Raw genomic sequence first — 24,295 nt, 5'->3', positions numbered from 1 at the left:
TGCCGAAGTGCTTGCTTCAAGCCATATAAACTTTTCTTCAATTTGCACACTAAGTTCTCCTTACCTTTGACCTCAAAAACTTGTGGCTAATCCATGAAGGAAGGCTGTTTTAACATCAAGCTACTCTAAATGCAAATCTTTAGTAGCCACAAGACTTAAAACAGTACAGATAGAAGTCATTTTAACAACAAGAGAAAATATCTCATCAAAATCAATTCCCTTTTTCTGTGCAAATCCTTTTACAACTAACCTGGTTTTAAATCTTTTCTTACCTCCTTCCTCTTCTTTCAACCTGTAAACCCACTTGTTCCATAAAGCTCTTTTACCTGCAGGCAACTTCCACAAATCCCATGTCTTATTCTTCAGCAAAGAGTCCATTTCATCTTTCATTGCAAACTCCCACTGAATCTTAGTATCCACCTGCACAGCTTCATCATAACTTTCAGGTTCACCAGCATCAGTAAGTAAAATAGAATACAAAGAGGGAGAAAATCTTTGTGGAGGTCTAATTTACCTCGTTGACCATCCAACATTCACCGTTGTGTGTGGTATTTGTTGTTGCGGTTGTTGCACATCATGAGGAATGGCTGGAATATCAACTTTTGGAGTATCATCCAGCACTACATAATCATCTTCTTTCTTCTCATGTTGCTGCAACAGATCTTTGTACAACACTTTCTCATTGAATATGACATCCCAACTTCTTACAATTTTATAATTTTCAAAATCCCAAAGCCTATAACCAAATTCATTAATGCCATATCCAACAAAGATACATTTTTTTGATTTAGCTTTTAGCTTGGTTCTATTTTCGGAGTCTATATGAGCAAAAGCTTCACAACCGAAGGTCTTGAGAAAAGAATAACTCACCTTCTTACCAGTCCATGCCTCCTTTGGAATACCATAGCCCAAAGGAGTAGAGGGACCCCTATTAATCAAATATACAGCAGTATTGACAGCCTCTGCTCACATGTGTAAGGGCAACCCAGCATGCAACCTCATGCTCCTTGCGCCCTCCATTATAGTCTTGTTCATGAGTTCAGCCACTCCATTTTCCTGTGGAGTCCTTGGAACAGTTTTTTGTCTACGAATACCATTAGTGGAGCAATAATTTTCAAATTCATGACTGCAATACTCACCACCATTATCAAATTTGAGACATTTTAATTTCTTACCAGTTTCATTTTCAACCAAGCATTTCCATTTCTTAAAAATTTGAAATACATCAAATTTCTGTCTAAGGAAATAAACCCATACTTTTCTAATTGCGTCATCAATAAATGTAACATAATAATGAGAGCCACCAAGGGAAGATACCTGAGCCGGTCCCCATACATGAGTATGCACAAGCTCTAATTTCTCCTTTTTGTTTTCCTTCCCAGTCTTTACAAAACTCACTCTCTTTTGTTTTCCATACACACAACTTTCACAGAAATCCATATTAACACATTTCAGACCTGGTAAAACTTTCTTTGAATGAAGTACTTTCATACCTTTCTCACTCATGTGCCCAAGTCTGTTGTGCCACAGCGTTGTATCAGAATCTACAGCAGCTATTTGTTCTCCCTGCTCAACGGCAGCAATTGTTCTTGAACATTCATTTTTCTCTGAAACAATCAAAGTAGAAGGAACAATATGACATGTACAAAGATATAAGGTGCCTACTTTCACACCTTTTGCTACTACAAGGGAACCTTTTGAAACTTTCCAATTTTTATCATTAAAAGTAACTACACAACCCTGATCACCGAGTTGCCATGCTGAAATTAAATTCCTACTCAGCCTTGGAACATGTCTTACCTCATGTAGTAGCCAATGATTCTCATTCTGCAACTTAATCTTAATTTTTCCCTTTCCAACAATCTGAGATGGTTCATTATCCCCCAAATAAACAAGCCCAAAATCCCCTTGGACATAATCAATGAAATAACCTCTATGAGGTGTAGCATGAAATGAAGCACTAGAATCTAAAACCCATGAATCATCAACACTTTCTAAAGACAAAAGCAAAGCATCCTCTTCGGATATGTTACCACATTTGCCTCCTTGTCTCCCTCTGATTTATCTCTTTCATTTTTCTTTCGATTCCTTCAATCTTTCTTTTTTATGACTTGGTTTCCCACAATACCAGCAGTCATTCGGTCCTCTCGATTGAGACCTCTTCCCCTTTGACTTTCGTCTTGATTTCCCACGATTTCCAAAGTTACTTCCTCTCTCAGTCGTTCTACCCCTGCTTTGTGCATTCAAAGTACTTCCTAATGTAGATCCACCTGAGGATTTCTTACGAGTTTCCTCACTCAAAACAACACCAATCACATCATCATATTTTAGGGTACTAGATCCAGGAACAAAATTACTCACCGCCATTACCAAGCCATTCCAACTTTCAAGCAAACAACACAAAATCAAGAGAGCCCTAATTTCTTCATCAAAATTGATACCCACAGAAGATAACTGACTAGTCATAGTATTACACTCATTTAAATGATTTGCAACAGATCCACCTTCTGCCATTTTCATATTAAATAAACGTTTCATGAGAAATACCTTGTTTGAAGCAAAGGGCTTTTCATACAATGTCGCTAAGGTTTTCATCAACTCTTCTATCGTCTTTGCTTTTGTAATATTAAATGCCACTAATGGTGCCAAGCATAACCGAATGCTTCCGAGTGTCTTTCTGTCCAAAAGATCTCATTCATCATTTGACATAGATCCCTGATTCTTGGCTTTGCCTTCCAACGGCTTCCATATATCCTTCTGATAAAGATAGTCTTCCATTTGCATCTTCCATAACTAGAAGTTCTGCCCATTAAACCTATCAACCCTCAGCTTACCCTCATCTGCCATCGGTCCCACTCAACCGTGAGACTCCCACTTAACCGTGAGACTTTCCTGCAGAAGATAACTGAAAGACAACCTCGCTCTGATACCACTTGTTAGGATAAAACCACGGACAGAAATAAAAACTATATGCAAATATAACCAATAACAGAAAATAATAGATCACACAGAAATGAACACAAGGCACCAAGATTTAACGTGGTTCACCCAATTCCTGGGCTACATCCACCAAACTGCAAGTTCGATATTATTACAATCCAGTGATTACAACCTGATTACAATCTGTAATCCCTTAAAGCTCAATACCGCCACAAGAAGCAATTTTACATCACAACATAATGAAAATACCTAACCCTAAACCCTTTTATACAAGTATGTACTTTCTTGATCAGTCACCAAAATCTAACAATCTCCCACTTGGGGACTGATCAGGCTCCACACTAAACAACACTTACCTCTCCACATGCAGCTTCTTCATATCAAAATGAGAAAAGGAGATTACATTAGCTCTTTCTTCCTGAAAATTTCGAAGTTAAAGATCAATTAGATAGTATTCGAGAATCTATTAATGACAAAGAACTTGTCACGTTGGCCATGAATGGTATCCCACATTCTTGGGAATCATTCATTCAAGGGATCAGTGGTCGAAGCGAGCTTCCAAATTTTGACAGACTAAGATTTGATTGTATTCAAGAAGAATGCAGGTTGGAGGCCAGAGGAAATTCTCGAAAATCTCATAATGAGCAGGATGAAGTCCTTACTACTCATACTTCCAACAAAAGGAATTTTTGGAGCTTTGATGATGAATATCCCTCCTCTTTTACTCCTGATTTTAAAAGGAAAAAAGAGATGTCCAAAGTGAAATGTTTCAAATGTAAAAAATAAGGTCATTATGCTAGAAAGTGTACTGTGAACCTTAATCATCAAGTGGTTGTCTCTAATGTGAAAGACTCATCTTCTTTCAAGGACTCCAACAATTATCTAGAAGGATTTCTTTTCATTTTAGCCTTGTCCAGTAAGGGTCCATCAGATTGCAATACTTGGTTGATAGATAGTGGTGCTTCATGTCACATTTCAAGCTATAAACAACATCTCTCAAATTTGGAAGAAAAGGATTCTCACCGGCAAGCAATCATTGGAGATTATGCTTCCTACTCCATTAAAGGGGCTGGAAACATTTCGTTCAAGTTAAGCTCTAGTATACCTCTTCATCTTAGCAATGTTTTATTTGACCTTGGTATCAAGAGGAAATTAATTCAAGTGATTGGAGTTCGCCATGAAAGTCTAAAGTCTTTCACCAAGTCCAATTCAAGTTTTAAATCATGATACTTCCGATAATAATTTGTTGTGGCATCAAAGGTTTGGTCATCTCAACTTCAAATCTCTCTCTACTATGGATAAGTTGGTTGTAGGTCCTTTTAAACTCAGTGTTGCTCATGATGCTATTTTCAAAGGATGTGCATTGGGTAATTTCTCTAAGGGTCCTTTTCATTCAAGCCAAAGTAGAGCTTAGCATATGTTAGAGCTGGTTCATTCTGATTTGTGTGGGCCCATGTTTTCAGCTTCCTTGAGTGGATTTTGGTATAATGTCACATTTATTGATGATTTCTCTCGCACAACTTGGATTTTCTTTCTTAAATCCAAGGAATTTAAAGCTCTTGTAAAAAACATCACAGAGAAGAAAATCAAGACTCTTCTGACTTTAGATATTCTAGGATCATTGTTGTTATGTACCCATTTTAAAGTATAATTTTAATAAAAAAACTAAAAATTAAATAAATAATGATAAGAAAATCATATTCAAGTATGGAAATAAGAAATAAACATTTCATATATAATATATCATCAATAAAATAATATTTAATATTATAATTAAAACAATTAAATAATAATATATTTTATATGAATAAATTAATTAATTAAATTAAATAGAAAAGATTATTGTAGAAAATATGTTATCTTTCTAAATAAGATTTGATAATAATGATAATAAATACAAAATAGATAAGTAAGAAATAATATAATATAAATTAACTAAATCTAATAAAAAGTCAAGAGATGTAATAAAAAGATGTCTCTTTAAAATTAGGGTATAAAAGGGAGAAGAGTTCATTTTAAAGAGTAAGGAAGAGGAGAAGAAGAGAAGAGTTAAAGAAGGATTGTTAAAAGAGGAATGAGAAGAAAACAAGTGACTTTTTCAAATATTTTCAATGATGAAAGGATGCGACTCTTGGAAAGGGTTGTGATTATTAAAGGCCTTCAAAAATATTTTAACTATGAAGAGTTGTGACTTTTCAAAATGATTCTCATTATGAAAGGTTGTGACTTTTTGATAGTATAGTGATTATGAAATTCTTATGAAGGGTTGTGACTTTTCAAAAGGATTGTGATTATAAAGGCTTGCAACTATTTGAAAAGGACATGGATGATAAATAAAATATGGGAGGATTAAAAAACAATTATCCCTAAGAGAGTTGAACTACAAAACCATCAAAGTAGAGAAAGTAAAGAAACTAAACTATTATTTATTGAATGTTGGGAATTGAAGTAATATGTATTTTATGAGGGATTATAAAATGAAAAACTAAAGGGAACCAGAGGTATGTTCATTTGATATATTTATTTCATAAATAAATATGAATCAATTGGTAGATAAAATCAACAAGATCAAGGATTGAGATGAGAACTTTATAGTTCTCATAGAGATCAAGTAAGAACTTGGTAGAGGGTATTCATTAGAATGTCGAGTTTCTTTTAAGAAAACTCAAAGATTAGAGGGCATTCTTGATTGAATGTCGGGATTCCGAATTGGAACCCTGCAAGAGATTTGTAGAGAATCTCTTAGAGACAATATATATTGTAGTGATTAATCATATGCATATGTTAGAGACAAGAAGCTTGGTTAGAGTTGGGATCTCTACCAAGTACATATTGTTAATGAGTTCACTCATTAATAGAGATCCCAGAGGCCTTAGAAGGTACTCTTAACATGATGGTTTCCTTACTGAGAGTTATTCTCATTAGAGGATTAGATAAATATGAGTACAGCCTCCTTCAAAGAATTAGGTGGGTTTAGTATGGGAATTAGTACTTAGATAATTTAATAATTTCTAATAGTTGTTTTATACTCATATATGTTTATGTTGTCTTTTCCATCTACTAACATTTGTTACAGGTTTTAAGCATCAAATATTCAAGATGGCAGAAGGGACATTACAACTACAAATGTACTTAGCACTGCCATTATATTTGGTATGTGTATTCTAACTATAGTCTCCCCATATATTTATAAGAGAGTGAGAGAATAGACCTGTCCCATGAGTGAGAGAACAGACATGTCACTTCATGGGACATGTTTGTTCATTATTATTAATTAAACTATAATACATACATATATCTTGATGTAATTTATCTGAGTAACGCTACTAAACATCAACACTCCCTCTTAGCTAGGGAGGATAAATCAATGACCATATATTACCTCAATGTAATATAAGAATATCTTTGATCAACAGATATTCAACATCTTGATATCACATTAGCTATCATGAGTATTGGTCTTCTAGAATATTGACATTCGATATTCACCAATAACTCAATAAGGTTTGATATCACATCTGATATCATGAGTATTTGCCTCCCAGAATACATAATAATCATCGACATTCGATATTCAACAATAACTCAATAAGGTTTGATATCTCATCTACTATCATGAGTATTTGTCTCCCAGAATACATGATATTCACCAATTACTCAAAAATGTCCAATATCAAATCTCATATCATGAGTATTGGTCTCCCAAAACATCAATGAAATTCACCAAATACTCTTTGAGTAAAGGCCTTCCAGAATGTTGAGATGTGGGATATTCACCAAGCAGTATGAGTAATGGCCTTCTAGAACATCAAGTCGGGTGATATTCACCAAGTACTCTATGAGTAATGGTCTACCAAAATATCAAATCATGTGATCTTCACCAAGTACTCTATGTAATCGCCTTCCAGAATATCAAGTTGCATAACATTCACCATGTACTAAAAAAAACATTTATAAGGTATGTGTACACTCATTCTCATAATGCTTACCATATAAACATCCACCATGCAAAGTATAATCTATTATGATCTACATAGACATCGTAAGATATCCATCATAATAAAAAATTAAGTTATTGTAAGATCATCAGCTTTCAATAACTTCTGCAAATACAAGTGACCTCATTTGGAATTCGTCACGTCCTCATGATGTACACAGGGGGTACGCCCATTAAAATCATAGTGATGAGGTATATTCATGAATCACAGTCCTCTTGAATCCTACAATTTATTGATCATTGGAGAATTCATAACATGGTTTACTTCCTACAAATCAATATGATCGAGATCACCGAAGGTTGACTAAATCATATACTCTATCTGCTCCCTCTATGTCAAGGTTGCCTGAAATGTCAACCTCCCTTTGAATCTCAATCTCCCTCTTTCCTCATTATTTATAAATTTTCCTCTTTATGGAAAGTTTCCGTTGTTTGAAGCAATTATAAGTCCAATCAAACAAAATCATTTTTGTCTTCTAAAACATCCAAGTTTCCCATATTTCAAGCAATTATAAGCCCAATCAAACAAAATCATTTTGGTCTTTTGGAACATCCAACTCAAACATTTTATTGCTACAGATAATCTCCAAGAGCACAACAACTTAAAATGTAGCTAGATAATATATGGGCTCAAATAATGTCCATGGCTGTTTACTCTATGTTGATTTGATGATTATTTTTCCCCGTCTTAGTCTCAAATGTGGCAATCATCCCTCTATTTATGTTATTGATGATGGAATCTTTGTCGTTCCTTTCACAATTACACTTGACAAGAGCTTGCATAATAAATTGTAGTTGTATAAGGATAATATTCACGCCCGATATTAAGGAATATGGCACTTGACTCCACTGGTATCTCACCATATGCATGCTAAGCACATGGACCACAAGTAGACCTTTAATTGTGCATGCCCAATCGAGTCTACAACAGCAAACATATTCAATGACTACCCATTATCCACAGTGATCACCATTGCTTGACCATTGCACTCTGAGTTCTTTGCATTCTTCTCCAATGTAGGAGTCTCATTGTAGTCTCCAACAATATTATAATTCATATTTCATTGTGCAAGACTTGACTGTCGTGTAAGTCATTGGTGAATGTCTATTGTGAATGATATACTGAAATTATATATTATGTGCTGGCTGGTCTTTTATTCTTTTCCAGCACTCCTATTCTATATCTCTCTATTGTAATTATTTAAGTTATCAACTATGCTACATCACCAAACTTGAATTGTCTATATGTCCTTTCAACAATAGTGTTGATGATAATTTGTCTATTTCCTTGAATTCTCCAATTCAATTCTCTTGTGGGACCTTAATGGTCGACTTCCTCGTCTTAAATAATAGTTCCCTTTTCCTTTCGGATCATACCCACTTCTTTGTTAAAAAGAAATATGTTGCTTTGATAACCCTTTGTTCCTTTGATGGTAATTCCAATGATAACCTAGATCGTCAATTCCATGTCTTTTACGAAGTCAATAAAAAACACTTAATTATATTTATTGTCTTCAAAAGTTTGAAGTCACTGGCAAAATGATTCAATCGACAATTACTGTACCTACTTCCAATGTAACTTTTATCACATCCATGCAATCCACATATTGATAGAGACCAAGTCTTTTAAACTATCCAATGCACAAATATATACACATTATCATGAGTTATCTGCAAACTAAATAATGCAGATGTTTATACCGCTATCTTATGTATCGTACATATATGGTTCTGCTATGTATGGTTCAAAGATACACAAATTTCCTATTCACTTTTAATATTTGCTCTATCATTCCTCATAGTATTGGCACTAGATCTAATACAATGAAGTTCAAATTCACTAAAGTTAATTTTTTTCAGAAGTCAATGTTGTTCTCAGGACAAGGATCACTTACTTAGTTGCAATCCACACAAATGGATTGCTCTTGTGTTTCCTTCCTGAATGATATCATTTCCAACTGCGTTTATGATCTGTAACCTTTCCTGTGTCCAACCCTGTCTAAGGTACTGACAGTGATTGCAACTTACTATTTATGTTTTATGATAAAAGTTATGATGCCATCTATATACTCTGGTTTATGAGTTTAATTATTTCTTTGATCTCATTGAATAATCGATGCCTTTTATTATATATTTATATGATTAAATTCCCATCTATATTTGACTTTTGTGGAGTTCATCCATAGTCAGTTTATATCACTGCCCTTCAATACGTACTCATTTTAATATTTTCCTTTATTGATGAATAATTTCCATCCTCATTTGAACTTGGCAATATATAACGTAGATGCCTTCTTCATCGTCTGAACATATATACATTTGTATTTCCATCACTGGGAAGTAATTTTCTTCATTTATTTATCTTCTTTGATATTGATATCAATGGCGATATTCTATCACTCCCTGAAATCAGACCTGGCTCTGATACTATGTTGAATTTCCGGGATCGCAACAAATATACTAAGCATTGCCATTATATTTTGTATGTGTTTTCCAACTGCAGTCTCCCCATATATTTATAAGAGAGTGAGAGAATAGACATGTCCCTTCATGGGACATGCCTTTTCATTATCATTAATTAAACTATAAACTATACATATCTTGATGTAATTTATCCGAGTAAAGCTACAAAACATTAACATCGATACTGGAGATCAATTTATTTCTTGTGCATTTTAATCCTTTTGTGTTGAAGCAGGAATTAAGAGGGAGTTTTGTGTTCCTTACAATCCTTAAAAGAACAGTTTGCTGAAAGGAAAAACAGAGCCATACTTGAGCCTGCTAAAGCTATGATTCATGATGAAGGGGCAGATTTTTCTTTGGGCTGAAGCTTGTAGGACAGCAGTATATGTTCAAAATAGGAGTCCTTACTTAGTTCTAAATAACATGACTCCAAAAGAAGCCTTTTCTAGTTCCAAACCTGATGTAAGTCATCTTTAAGTCTTTGGTTGTTCAATTTACATTCATGTTCCTAAAGATTAAAGATCAAAATTAGAACCCTCAGGAAAGAAGGTAATTCTTGTTGGATATAGTGAATCTTCCAAGGCTAATAGAATTTACATTCCGGGTCAAAAGATGATTCAGTTAAGCAGAGATGTCTTTTGTAAAGAAAATTTGGTATGTGGAAGATCTAGTGAACCTTCTTCAGATATTTATATGGAAGCTCCAGAAATCTCTCAAGATCTTCCTCTTGCTGCTCCCTCTTTTCCTAGCCACTCTGAGAGGGAGGGTTGTCCTCCTAAAATTCAGCTTGATTCAGATGCTGGTCCTAGTGTTCCATTGAATGAAAAGAAAAGACCCTTGTGGGCTAGAAATACTTTGCAAGATGCTGAAAAAATTTCAGCTCCTCAGGGAACCTTTAGAGAAAGTAAAAGGCCTCAGAAATTTGATGGTTATGTTGCTTTAATATATAATATCATTGACTTTGAACCTTCTTGTTTGGATTCAGCTATGGGACAGCAAAATTGGAGAGATGTCATGTTGGAGGAGTATGATTCAATCATGAAAAATGATGTTTGGGAGATTGACCCCCGTCCAAAAGGTAAATCAGTTATCTCTTCTAAGTGGTTGTAAAAAATTAAGCATGCTGCTAATGGGAGTTTGGAAAAATTCAAAGCTAGATTTGCAGCAAGGGGTTTCTCTCAAAAGGAAGGAATAGATTATGATGAGACATTTGCTTTTGTCGCTAGATACACTTCTATTAGAGCTATAATTGCTATTGCAGTTGTTAAAAGATGGAAATTACACCAAATGGGTGTCAAGTCAGTCTTTCTTAATGGCGTCATTGATGACGAAGTTTATGTAGAACAGCCTGAAGAATTCGTAACTCATGACAAAGATTCTCATATTTGCAAGCTGAAAAAAGCATTGTATGGTCTGCAGCAAGCTCCTCGGGCTTGGTATGATCATATTAATGGATATCCTTTGAGCTTGGGATTTATGAAAAATGAAGCTGATCCGAATATCTATCTCAAAAGGTATAATAACCTCATGCTGATCTTAGTTCTTTATGAGGCAAGTATGTTGTAGACATTCTTAAAAGATTTGGAATGCTTGATTGCAAACCAAATGTGACTCCTATGGAGGCAAATTTGAAAAGACTCCAAGGAGTTGTTGCTGATTCAGATTTGACAAATTGCACTCTCAATATACAGCCAATTGGTTCTCTCATGTACCTTGTCAATGCTAGGCCTGATATCTACTATGCAGTTAACACCTTGAGTCAGATTATGTGTGGGCCAAGGAAATTTCACCTCATCACTGCTAAACACATTCTTAGATATGTCTGTGGCACTCTAAAGTATGGATTGAAGTTTTCTTCCAATAATGATCTTCAGCCTCATGTTTTATCTTATTCAGATTGGGCTGGATGCATTATGGAAAGAAAAAGTACAGCGGGTTTTTGTTTCAGCCATGGGTCTGCTATGATTTCTTGGTGCAGTAGGAAGCAAAAGTATTGCTCAAAGCACAGCTGAGGCTGACTATGAGGCTGCTTGTACAGCAGCTCGAGAAGTTGTATGGCTTCGTAAGGTTCTCAGAGGATTATTTGGAGATTCTTTGAACTCTACCAAAATCTTTTGTGATAATCAGAGTTGTATCAAAATTTCTATAAATCTTGTCTTCCATCACAAGTCCAAAAACATAGAAATCAAAATTCATTACTTGAGAGACATGGTCCTTCGAAAGGTTGTGGAGCTGAAATACATCAGCACAGATAAGCAAACTGCTAATATTATCACCAAGCTGAAATTTTTTTATTTTAGAAACAAGCTAGGTATGATCAACTATGAGACTTAAATGAAACTAAGTTATGTTTTGTTATGCCTATCTCTATTCATGTGTCATAAATAAGGTTGTAAGAATCAGCTATGATAACTCTCACTCTGGGAGTGATCATCATATGGAGTGAATCCATGATGACATCACGTGGAGGAAAATCGTAATGGGAGTTGGATGTCATGTTGAGTTACTCTATGACAGTTCATGTGGAGATTATCTATGATTGAAGGATTAGCTGAGATTCTTACTACTTTATCATGATGAGTGATTCCATGATTACTAATTGTGAATAAACTCTACCATTTTATAGCATTGAGTGTTTCCATGATTGAGTAAAATGTTATTGTGTACATGTTGAATGAGCTTATGAATACTTAGTCAATTTCATATTTAATAAGAGGCAGTGTTAAATTTTATAGCTCCATATGAAATTTTGAGGAGTTCTGATGTTAAGATTTCTAATATATTTAATATCATACTCATGCTTTCACATAGATTAGAATATTTACTCTAATGATTTTATTGGTGTCGAACTCTGTGCATATAACAATCTTGTTGCAATAACCTTCAAACAGGTGTCAATTTGTTTTTATTTATTTTGCAGACTAATCGCTGCTCACTTTGAAGTATTACCTACTCATATTAACATCGTCTCCAAGAAAAGACAAATGGCATGTTCATTCACGATATGAGAAGCAAGGAGTCTTTCGTTATCTCTTCCACCACTCGGGCTTCAAAGAACGTTTCTATTCTAGCTTGTGTTTTAAAAGACATTTGTGTTCATACCTAGAGACGTGTCGGTTTCAATGTGTCAGTTTCTTAGAAAATATATGCATTGGTGTATTGATCAGGATCCATCTAATTCCTTACGTCTATTCATAAAGTTGAAGTGTGTACGTTCAAACATATCAAACACATTTCTGCATCTTGTTTTGAAGAAGTCCATAACCTCGTCTTGAGCATAGCGTTGATTGTTGTTGTATTATTCAATCAATTGGTACAGTCCAGTCTTGGATGTATATGATCAATTAGCTTTGTTACTCTTAGTTTTATATTTGAGTATTTTGTATTAAGGAGATTCACACAACTGAATGTTGGAGATGAATTCTTTGTGTTATGTACATCTCTAATGAGCATCAATGGATGTTGAAAGACATTTTATAAGTTCTGTAATTATTTATTATTCTCGATAAAAAAATTCAGGTTTGCTCAGGCTGGGTTGTTTCCCTCTGTTCAGGGGGGTTTTCCTAGGATATATCTCTTGCAGTGTTTGATTTCTTGTTTTCCGGTTCTAGTTTCAACATCTTTTTGTTAGAGAAAACTCAGGTGAAACTATATCCAACATGACTTAATAGAAACAATATTATCTGATAATTAAGTGACAAATAAATTACAATATGTTCGAGTAAAATGCTGCCACTTGATAAATATGCAAAGATAATAATCAGTTTTGGTAATAATATCATGATCAAAGTTGTGCGGCACTAATCATTTTGGTGCTAATCTACGATAGGAGATGATTCTCTAGAATGGTTCTAATCACAAGTTTCATTTTAATCTAATAATTGTCTAATCAGTGTTGCACCACAATAAGCATAATGGCAAGACAATTTGCAAAAAATTAGAGATCTACATGCGGACAAGCAAAATAATGGCACCTTATCACCCATGGTGAATTTACACCTTTAAATCGAACTGTAACAGATGAAAAGGACTAATGGTAGTTCACTGTGCTGGATTTATTTCAAAATAAATAATGAGATGCACAGGATTAGGTCTTCCACTCAACCAAGAACCAGAACCATAAAGGACAAAAATGCATTACACACTAAAGGGACGCAAATAAAAAAACATTCAAATAAGCATCATCATACAGCCTCATATTTAGCCTCATATTTAATGTGTAGACCATGACTCCAAGGATAAAACTAGCCATGACACATTATTAATAAGCTTTTTCCTAAAAACTAAGAAAAAATAGGAAGTCAAGCACACACTTCCTAGCTAAAGATTGGATAGCTGACCTCATGTCCTTGATAACTTGTAAGCCTTGCTTCACATTTACCAAAATACTCTTAGGAATCTAACTAATGTCCATGGAGTTACAAAACATTCTCATTAGCAACACATCCTACAATCCAACTTCTCAAGGATCATAAGAAAGAAAATGTCTTTCTGAACTCAGCACCTTACATGTTTCTTGATCTCAATTCCCAAGATATAGCATCCCTAAGCCACCGTTTGGTTACAGGAATTGGGCGGAAATAGGAAAATCTAAATACCCGCATTCGCCAATTTTATGTTTGTTTGCAAAATACAAAATTGGAATTAGAATTTGCCTATCCTAATTTGACCCCAAATGAGCATAGTGGAATTCCTAAAAAACAGATGGAATAAGATAGCTTATTCTTATTCCAGTTTTTAATAAACCCAATTTGATGGGTTGTCAGGTCTGTGACTTTGTTGTTTGATTGTATTTTGCCACTCAAATGCATTTTTGGACTATTTTCTCCGTTCATCATAAGATATAAACTAGGTCAACATTATTTAAAGTTTAATATGTGTTTTTTTTTAAATGACAAAATAGACTAACATCAAATTTGATATCTTTTCTGAACTTTCATAAAATTATCTTTACAAATAAATCTTGTGTTTAGTCTTATAATTAAAACTATGTAAAAAGATCATTTAAATATCATATTAATGATCTTGACTTATTTGTATTTTTTATCTTCTTCAATATATTTAAAAATAAAATGATTTTAGTTTTGATCTTATACTCATTAAAATAATTTGATTTAATTTAGAATTAAATTTATAATATACAATATAATATGTCCTTTGAATTTCGATGAATTTCAAAGGTTGTGGTATATCTTTCACTTATAAAGTCAATTAAAAAATTAAATAAAAGCTAATTAAAATAATTTGACTTTTTAAAAAATTAATAAAAAACTAGTTTTTATAAATAAAAAATCTTGTTTGTTTAAATATTACCAAACTAAAAATAATAATTTAATTATTAAAATTTTAAAACAAAACTTGTTCCAATTCCTATTTCAATTGTTGCAACCAAACATAGAATATGCATATTTCGACTCCTCTTCCAAGTCAACCAAACAAGTCCAAATGATATTCCAAAACTTATTTTAAGAATGCACGAATACCAAAAGAGAGCTTATTCCAACATAGATGAATGTCGCATTCAGCAATTGTTGCAACCAAACGGGCTAATGTCATTCTATATAATCATCATTCTCCACTATTGTATCTTTTGCAAGCATGCATCAACACTTCACTATTTGTTTTTCAATCATGCAACTTTGAAGCTAATAGCTTTTCCTTTATACAAATTAGCAAGAATGCGTTGTTTAGCTTAAATAACAGAGTAGACTAATTTCAGGATATGAGGGAATATATTATTTTAATTAATTTAAACTGTCAATAAAGTAAATTTCTTGATAACTTAATTAATTTGATCAAGTGACTAACATGAAAATTAAAAGGAGATATTAAAATTCACATTTTTAATGCACCTTAATAAAAAATTTAAGCAACAATTTGAAAAGTCTTTGACAATGTTACAAGGGAAAATGTAAAAAGATGACTCAAAAGCTCATTTTTCTTATGCTTGTCTCAAGTTCTTTATTGTAGTGTTTGTAGCTTCTTGTGGAGTAAAGGTAAGATACCGATGCATGCTAGTTTAGCCCGGATGTTGGTGCGGATGCGCGGGGATGCGCAAATGTTTGTGGAAACGTTGGGGAGGTGGGCAGGTAGCATGGCTTCTGCCTGTGGGTTCTCGCGGGATGCTTGGGAAAGCATCCGTCACGCATCTAGCTGAATCCATAGAGCATTCAGGATTTTTAGGCGGCAAGTCACTTAAGTGACACAATATAACATGTGTTATTTGGGTTTTTTATTATATTTTGTCTCCTTTTTGTCCCAAAACCCTAAAACAATCCTAAAATAGGCCATTCATTGCTCATTCCTCTGATTTTGTTTGCAGTTGGACTCTCTTCTCATTTGGTCTCCATGTTGGCATTTTAAAAGCAAGATCATTATTCTTGAAGAGGATTAATCGTAGGGTGTCTAACAGCTTCTACAAAGGACGTCTATGCATCTAAGGTAAGCATTTGATCCATTTCATGAGCTTTTTTAGTGATTTTTTTTTAAATGTTCATGAATTTTTCAAGTTTTGGAAGAATTTTTCCAAGTTTTTTCATTTTATTTTATTTTAAGAAATGAAAGAACAAGTCTAGCTATCATTTTTTAGTATTTTTGTATTGTATATTTCCACTTCTATGTTTCATGTTCATAGTTTATTTAAATATTTCTAATTTAATTTATTTTTCTTATTAGATTCATAGTTTCTATTGTGCAAGAATGGCCACTACTGGTAGTCAAAGTTCAGCAACAAGGCAAGTTGAACGAAGTAATAACTTCAATATTGATGTGGCATCTCTATTATGGAGACACACCACAAGATTATCAGAGGTTTCAAGAGGTGGGTCATATATTTGGAAATGCAATGTATGTCATAATAGTAAACCATTCAACAACTCATATTCTAGAGTTAAAGCTCATTTTATGGGCCCTATTGGTAAAGGAATAGTATTGTGCAAGGAAAGAAAAGATGGAAAAAGGATGAGTGATGCACAGTTAGCCGGATTTATAAAAGAGCAAGAAGTTGTTGATGGCTTAGTGAGCAAATCAACAAGAAGTTTCTACAAACCTTCATCCACAAAAGCAAAGTGAATGTGCCCACTGATCATGTTGCATCCTCCAAACATCCATTCTTGGAAGTGGGAGAGGAAAATGAAGTATAAGTTATAACCCGCAAAAGAGGTCCGTTCGATCAAGCATTCAAAATGAAGGCAAGAGAGATTGTCGATGAAGCAATTACACATTGCCGTTATGCCAATGGTCTTCCTTTCAATTTGGTAAAATCACCATATTGTAAGGAAATGGTTGCACCCATCCTTAGAGCGCCAACTGATTACATTAGCCCTGGGTATGAAAAAGTGTGTACTACTCTTTTACACTATTGCCCAGGTGTTGAGGTTTGGCAATAGTCTTCTGGTATATTCATCTCTTAGTCCTAATATGTCAAAGCTTTGTTAGACAAATTTCATATGCAGGATTGCAACCCTAGATGTACACCCATGGAGAAAGGTCTCAAGTTATCTGCCAAGTCTGATTCTCCTCCCATTAATGATACTACATACAAGCAACTACTAGGCAGCCTCATCTACCTCTCTGCTACTAGGCCTGATATCAACTTCACAATCAGCTACATCTCACGTTTTATGACAGCTCCTAAGGCTGATTAGTGGATGGCAAAAAAGTGTGTGCTTCATTATGTGAAGGGCACTACAAATTATGGACTTCTTTACTCTCAAAGCTCTAATCCTAAATTCAGTGAGTTCACAGATTCAGATTGGGCAGGCTTTGTTGATGATAAAAAGTCAACTTCTAGATATGTGTTCAGTTTGGGATCCGGTGCCGTCACATGGACAAATAAGAAGCAGTAGGCAATTTCTCTCTGAATACAGAGGGGCAGTCAACACAGGTTGTGAAGTTGTTTGGCTTCATCAGAGGCTTGGGGATATGCAGATGTCACCAATAGGACCGACCACATTGTTTGTTGATAATGAAGGTGTTATCAAATTAGCATAGAATCCAGTCTTCTATGAACGAGCCAAGCATGTGGATGTTCATTGTCACTACATACGACAGCTGGTTGAAGACGAGACAATAGACTTGCAGTATGTTCCTACAACGGATCAGACTGCAAACATTCTCACCAAGCCTCTTGGTCCTAATAAGTTTGTTAAATTCATAGCACAACTTGATGTTGTGGATAGATTAACCATTAAGGGAGGGTATTACGATAATAGATAAGCTTTTATTATTAGTTAATGGTCATCTATTTGTAATCTATTGTACATATTAGAATGTTTCTAATATTAGTTAGTCTGTAGTTATCTGTTAGCTTTCTTTAGCTTTATTTTAGCTAGAATAGAATGTTTCTATTATTATGATCGTTTCCTAAGGAAACATCGTTTATTCTTTTGTATCTATTAAACTCTCGATCTCTGTTAATATCAAGCAAGTATTTTCCCAATTACTTTGTAATAGAGACATGACTCATTTCTTGAACAGGTGTGACTTCCTACGAATGAAGATATAAAAGAGGAGATCAATTCAATTGAGAAGGGAAAAGGACTTAAAAAACAAGAATTTCAACCTATAATCAGAAGAGCAGAACTGATTTGAATAATAAGGCAGCAATGAGGAGACATGACACTTGAAATGGATGTTTCTTTCCAAATATGTGTCTCCTCAATAAACTATAAAAGTATAAAAGGGATTGAAGGATCACGGAAGAAAAGGAAGAAGGAAAAACTTTTAGAGAAATATTTTTGACCAAGATATTAATAAGCTTGTCAATCATAATGTTTCGTTTATTAATAAATGTATCTTTTCACATGGAATGGAAGAATATAAGTTAATGAAGGTAGTAGACCAGTTCCACCAAATTAAGTAGGCCACCCCAAGTGGATGGAATTGGCTTAGTTGGATGTTCCTGCTAGTTGTGGGTCAAGAGGCAAGTTGTCTTAGTTGGATGCTTAGCGTTATTGGGCTTAACTGAGCTGAACAGTATTCCTCGATATCCTAGGTTCCTGCAAATTAAGTAGGCCACCCCAAGTGATGGAATTGTCTCAATCGGACAAACTGCTATTTGTAGGCCAAGGAGTGAGTTGTCTTAGATGTTGTACATTCTAAGGTGTAATTGGATATTTCTACCATTTGTGGGCCAAGGGGAGAGATGTCTTAGTTAGATGTTGCACACTCTTGGGCTTAATTGGACCCAACAGTCTCCAAGAGCCCCTTGTGGTTTTTCATCTCCAAACCTTTTTGTAGTTGATTATGTGAAAAGGAACTATCGATGGCTTAGTTCCTAAAGTTCAAAAGCTATTGCATGATTTATCTAAATAATTTAATATGGTTATTGGCATGTGTGTGTGTGTGTATTGTTTTGTTGTTAGATCCCTGACCCTAATAGAAATGCATGGGCACATGGATTATATTTCAAATATTGTCTAACATTAAGTAGGATCTAAACTAGGATTAATCTTGAAAAAGACATTTTATCGGCAAAGCTATAATTCTAACAAGTACATTTCTTATTTCATTTGAACTTCTGATCTCAAGGCAAGATTCAGGATCATCCCAAAAGGAGACATTGCATTTTAATTATTTTACTAATAGCTCATTGGAACAAGAATTTAAAGTTTAAAATGTCAAATGACTATAAAGCTATTTGAAGTGTCAAGAATTTTTAAATATAGATATAAATTACTGTCAGAGATAAAAGGTTTGTTTAAATTATAAAGTGATCTAGAATGAGTCTATTGAAATGTTCCCGGAAAGATTATAAAGTGGGGCTTGGAGAGCATTCTTGGGATTACACAGATTATTACATTTTCTCTAGTGAAAACCTTGTGGTTTAGGAATTGAACGTGGTTCATCAAAACCTTCTTTTGGATGAAAACTCTCTGGAAGAAAATTGGCTGCGCTTGTGAAAAATGCTCCCTAGTTAATTCGGAGCTGCTCATTTGGAGTTGCAATTTGGGTGGAAAGTTTGCAGTGTGTGCAAAGGATGAAGAAAACAAAAAAAAAATCTTGATATATAGCTACACCCAACCATTCCATCACCTGACTTTATCAAGGCCCGAAGCCTTTCAAATTAACAGTGTAGCCTCAGGCTAGCCAAGTTTATACAAAGTAGGGTGGCAACAAGAGAAAAGGGATTCAAACTTTGATTTGAGTTGATAGGAAGTGAAATGGCACTTAGGAGGTTTTCTACTTTGGTCAAATGTTGTCTAAAGGAGTCAATTTCTTTTTAAGTTCTAAGCTTATTAAGACTTCTTGCAGTCAGCACAGACGGTTTTAGAAGAGTTATCAATCTTCCTAAAGTCATCATAAGGAAAAGAATTAAATTTAAGGCGGGGCCCTTCTTTACCAGCATTGAGGACTTTGAATAAATAAAATCACAATCTCTATTGGGAATGCATTGAGTAAAGGTGAACTTGGAAGCAGGACATGGCATGTCAAAATATTTCAGTTTGTGTTAATTTGGGATTCCCTAGCTAGGCTCATACTCTAAAAACATCATCTGATGATAAGACAAAGTAATTTCTAAAGAAAGAATAATAGTTAAGGAATATTGTAAAAAGACAAGGTGCCTAGGAAAGAAGAAATTGGTGCACTCTGAATAGCCAGGCACAGCATTTGTAGTGGATTGTGATACTTGACAAGCCGCACCCCTTTGCATGTGATGGTTTGAGCATATTGAACAATTCATTTCTGAAAATCGTAGGAAGAGGATTCAGCATATTTCTGGCCACCAATAATTGAATTTGTTTCTGCTGCACTAGAACTAAAGGGGGGAAATTTTGATTTTTTGTAAGTGAATTTCGGAAAGAAATGAATGTCGCATTCAGTGTTGTACCAATCTAAAATAAGAGATGAGGACATGAGGTACAAGAACAAAATGTCATTTACCAATTGAGGGGCATCTACGTGTACAGCAAGCCTGGGATATTCAGTACTTGTGCTTCTGATTTAAATCAATTACCAATCAAATATGTGTCTTAGCAAATTGTTAGTGTTGAGTATTTTGTCATTGATGTCAAAGGTTGATGATTAAGGTCATATATATTGGAGGATTATTCGAAGTAACATAGAATTAGAATGAAATGTTTATCAAGCTGCTGATTATTCATCAGATTGTCATCAACTGCTTGGTTTTCTGATTGAGCTACTTGGCTACTTGCTTGAGCTGGTTGTTTGCTTGAGATACTTGGTTCTCTCATTGAGCTACTTGGTTGCGTGCCGGAGCTGCTTGGTCATCTGCTAGAGCTGATACATCTCCCTCACCTCGTTTGTTGCCTACTTATGCTGGTTGCTTGTCTACTTCAGCAGCAACCAAAATATTATAAATTGGGAACTTTTTTTCAACTATGGCATGGGCCAAATGGATAGAGAATTCATACAAATAATTTTATTTTTAATATTGCTCTTCCATTAATATCATTGCCTCAAGCTGACTGGACAATCTAATTTGACACAAGATTTTTCCTTACTGGAAAAAATGAAAACTGGAGAATTGTCAGAACATTAAAGAAAATGTTTTCTGCTCATAAATTCAAAAAGGATAATATTTTTCTATTCTGCAGACTCCAGTATAAGGTAATAGTGCGTGGAGACTATGAATTTATTTATTTTAGAATATAGTGAACCACAATAGGAGTCAAGAATAATCAAATACAGGAGGCACTATTGGCTATTTGCAGTGCTTTCTGTTAATAAAAAAAACTGTTTCTAATTGGCTATGAATAGAAGGAATCACGTGATGTTTGGGCTGTCTATCATAAACTTCATCTACCCCATATCCTGCAAGGCTTCAGACATAGCATGATCAGGGATTATTTTTTTAGTGGAGGATGTAAAAGGAAGTTGAGCAGCATTAATTATTCCGTCTGTGCAATAATTATTTTTGCATGTGTTGGGTGTTTGGTTTTGAGTCATATAAGCTTGAGAAGGAGGCGTGATTAATTGAGTCAAGGAGAGCAAGAAATAAATTGAACAGGTATTGGGTTTAGCCAGCATATTGTATTCCGGGTGCAGTATTGATTTATATTAACGGACTAGGTGGTTAGAAAGATTGAGAAGAGAAAAAGTGCCCATTGGGGAGAATATATTCTGCTTCAGTTTTGAATAAAAAGAAGGAATTATGTCGCCAAGGGTTTGCAAGTGGTGCAACAAAGGCGTGTGGGCATGAAGATACACAATACCTTGCTTTCAGATTTTTAAATATAGATTTTTACAATAACACAGGTGTATCAGAAGCCTAGCAACCAAGCATAGTGGTGAATAAGTTTATACTTGGTGTGTGATTTTTGAGTTGAACAGGATCAAAGAAGCCGTGCGTCACTCGCATACATTGCTGAGAATGTTATTCTGAGATGAAGTGTATTTTTGAGTTGGTGCTCAAACTGAGATTGGTGCCTTAACTGATCAGATGCTTCAAGGAGGGTTGGTGCCCAGTTATGTAATCTGGGTTGTTGACCATTTCATTTATAAATGGCTAAAGCTATTGACGTGCCATAATGTTTTACCTGAAATGGTTTTCCACGTAAATCTAGTGTTTTCCTTGTTCATATCTGCTCTCTATTCTATTTCTCATTTTATGCGGTTTCATCTTGAAGTAGCACTATTGGTCAGAGAAATATTCATCTATAATTCCAGGTATTGTGTTATGGAGTGTAAGAAATCTGTCACTTGATTATTACGCATGCTCGACAATAACCAGTGAATGAATATTTAAGTGCTGTCCCATGAATGTTTAAGTGCTTTGGTTATTTCAATTTGGAAGTAGGAACATTTATGTTATGACAGCACCCACTGTGATTGTTGTTTGGTAATTGTTGTTATTAATTTTCCATGCATAGATGCCAGAATTATGAATGTAGAATCAATGCAGAGCTTTCAAAATATAAACTTACAGACAGAAACCTCTCTTCAACGGATACCTCAATCATTGTCCAATATTCATTTGTTCTTATAATTGTTCAACAGCTGCACCATTACTGTTTTTCTTATTCTAAAACTTTATCGGTGCAGCCAATGGCATTGATTTTTCTCCTTATGCTGAAAGTACTTAAGCACTCTTTCCCCTCTACTTACACAGCCAATTCATCTTAGCATTCCCCATGACGTGGTGAGTTTGATAAAAGGTCTTCTTCAAGATGACTAGGCCTTTGCACTCACCAAATTAGAGATCCTTAGCTTCTTTCTTCTTTTGTCTTTCTTCATGTCTTCCTTTACATCTTTCATCATTTGGAGCTTGCACTTACCCTGCTGGATTCTCGGACATTCTCTTTCCCCTCTTCTCTCTCTTGATCATGTTAAGGTTCTATTCTTGCTCCCAATGTCCATCAATTTGTTATATGATTCTTCTAAAACAAACATGGAACCACCTTTATCTTTCGTGGCAATAATTGTACATCTCCCTCAATGAATGACTGTTATTTTTAACTGTTGGCAGCTCCCTTCGCATTTTTGCCCAAAGACAAACTTGGAATGTGAGCAATTTGTAGTTAATGGTGACTAAGACACACATAAATGGTTGCCATTTTTTAAACCACCACTGCCCTACTTAAATGATTTTATATCTGAATACAGAACAATACAAACTAACTAGAGACATATGGAATTCATGCAAACTTTATTATGTCTAACACATTCTTGATTTAATAGATGTTCAGAAAATCAGAAAACCACAGCAATAATTAAACTTTATGGTGTTTCACACAATAATGTAACGTACTAAGTAATGAATAAGAAAAAAGTGCCTCAGAAAGCAGATAACTTCTATTGTAGTAAATCAAGGGGATCGTGTAAATGTAGAGTTCAAGTAGACAAAACATCTCTAAAGTATATGCCAGCTCCATGTTTTCAAGAAGAAACAATTGATACAAAAGGCTGCACAGTGCTATATGACATTAAAATCTCATGTTACGCTTAAAAGCATAAGATATACATTTTTAAATTAATCATGAATATTCCCATGCATCAGATTTCAATACTGTCTTGAGAACAAGGGTATTATAAAAATCAAACCAACATGAAAAATGATTTGCACAACATCTTGGAAAATCAAATTTGTCCATATCAATCCAAAAGTCTCGAAGAAAAAAGACACTAACACATCAAGCGTGAAAAAACCAAATACAGAATAATTCAAAACATACACACCTGACTAAGAAGCTTAGGCTTGTCTTCTGAGGAGAATGTAATCTCATACATTGGCCTGAGAAAAACAATGAAACAGCATATATAAAGAAAACATCAAATGCAGTAGGAATCAAGCCTGTTGAAATAACATTTAACAAGATGGACAACAGCATCTCTCAAACTACAGGAAAATTGTCATGTCCCCTTTCTAAAAATAGCAATTACTATCTATAATAAGTTTAGCTATCCAAAATAGTAAATCAAGCCCTACAGATAAAGTAGAAAAGTTTACTTTTTTAAAATTAAAAAATTCAATTCATATTTAATGACAAATACTATATATTGTTTGAAATAATATACATCCCAAAAGTTGGCATGTGTTAACAGAAGAAAATCTTTGGTTGTTGTGAGCATGTTGAAGGTAGAAAATAAAGTTGGACAAGTGGAGATTTGCAAGAAGAATGCTAGGTGGTGGAAAATGGTGAAAGAGATTACAAACTTGGCATGAAAGCATCTTCTATTCTAGGTTTGAATCACCATCCAAGGCTTGCCCAAACTCGTGCAGTCCCGAGCCAGGTAGGTTCTCTCAAGTCCCCAAATCGCTAGACTTGGACAGGCCAAATCTTCTAGACTCCAACATCGCAAGTTTGAGAATCTGCTGCGGCCAACAAGTCTAAAAAGGTTTAAAATAGGAAAATTTTAATTTTTCTGACTTCACCAAAAGGTGTTTATATTTGCCTCTCAACCCTTAGAAGGCATTGTTACTGTTTGCAAGCA

The 24,295-nt window shown here is 34.5% G+C and overlaps 1 protein-coding gene across 4 annotated transcripts in view; it reads right to left on the bottom strand.

The window, feature by feature from the left end:
- The window catches only part of LOC149542981 (serine/threonine-protein kinase STY46-like), a 279,858-nt gene that overhangs the window by 203,873 nt on the left and 51,690 nt on the right, over window positions 1–24,295 (bottom strand). For all 4 annotated transcript variants that reach the window (XM_089797902.1, XM_089797903.1, XM_089797904.1 and 1 more), the window contains exon 5: window positions 23,540–23,594. In XM_089797902.1, coding sequence (XP_089654028.1) covers window positions 23,540–23,594 — 55 coding nt within the window. The remainder of the gene's footprint in view (window positions 1–23,539; window positions 23,595–24,295) is intronic.

This window comes from Cupressus sempervirens, chromosome 8, assembly GCF_028749045.1.
Source record: "Cupressus sempervirens isolate cs-2001-9-10 chromosome 8, ASM2874904v1, whole genome shotgun sequence".
NCBI classification, from domain to species: domain Eukaryota; kingdom Viridiplantae; phylum Streptophyta; class Pinopsida; order Cupressales; family Cupressaceae; genus Cupressus; species Cupressus sempervirens.
Note: the sequence above shows the minus strand (reverse complement) of the source record. Positions and strands in the feature narration are given on the sequence as shown.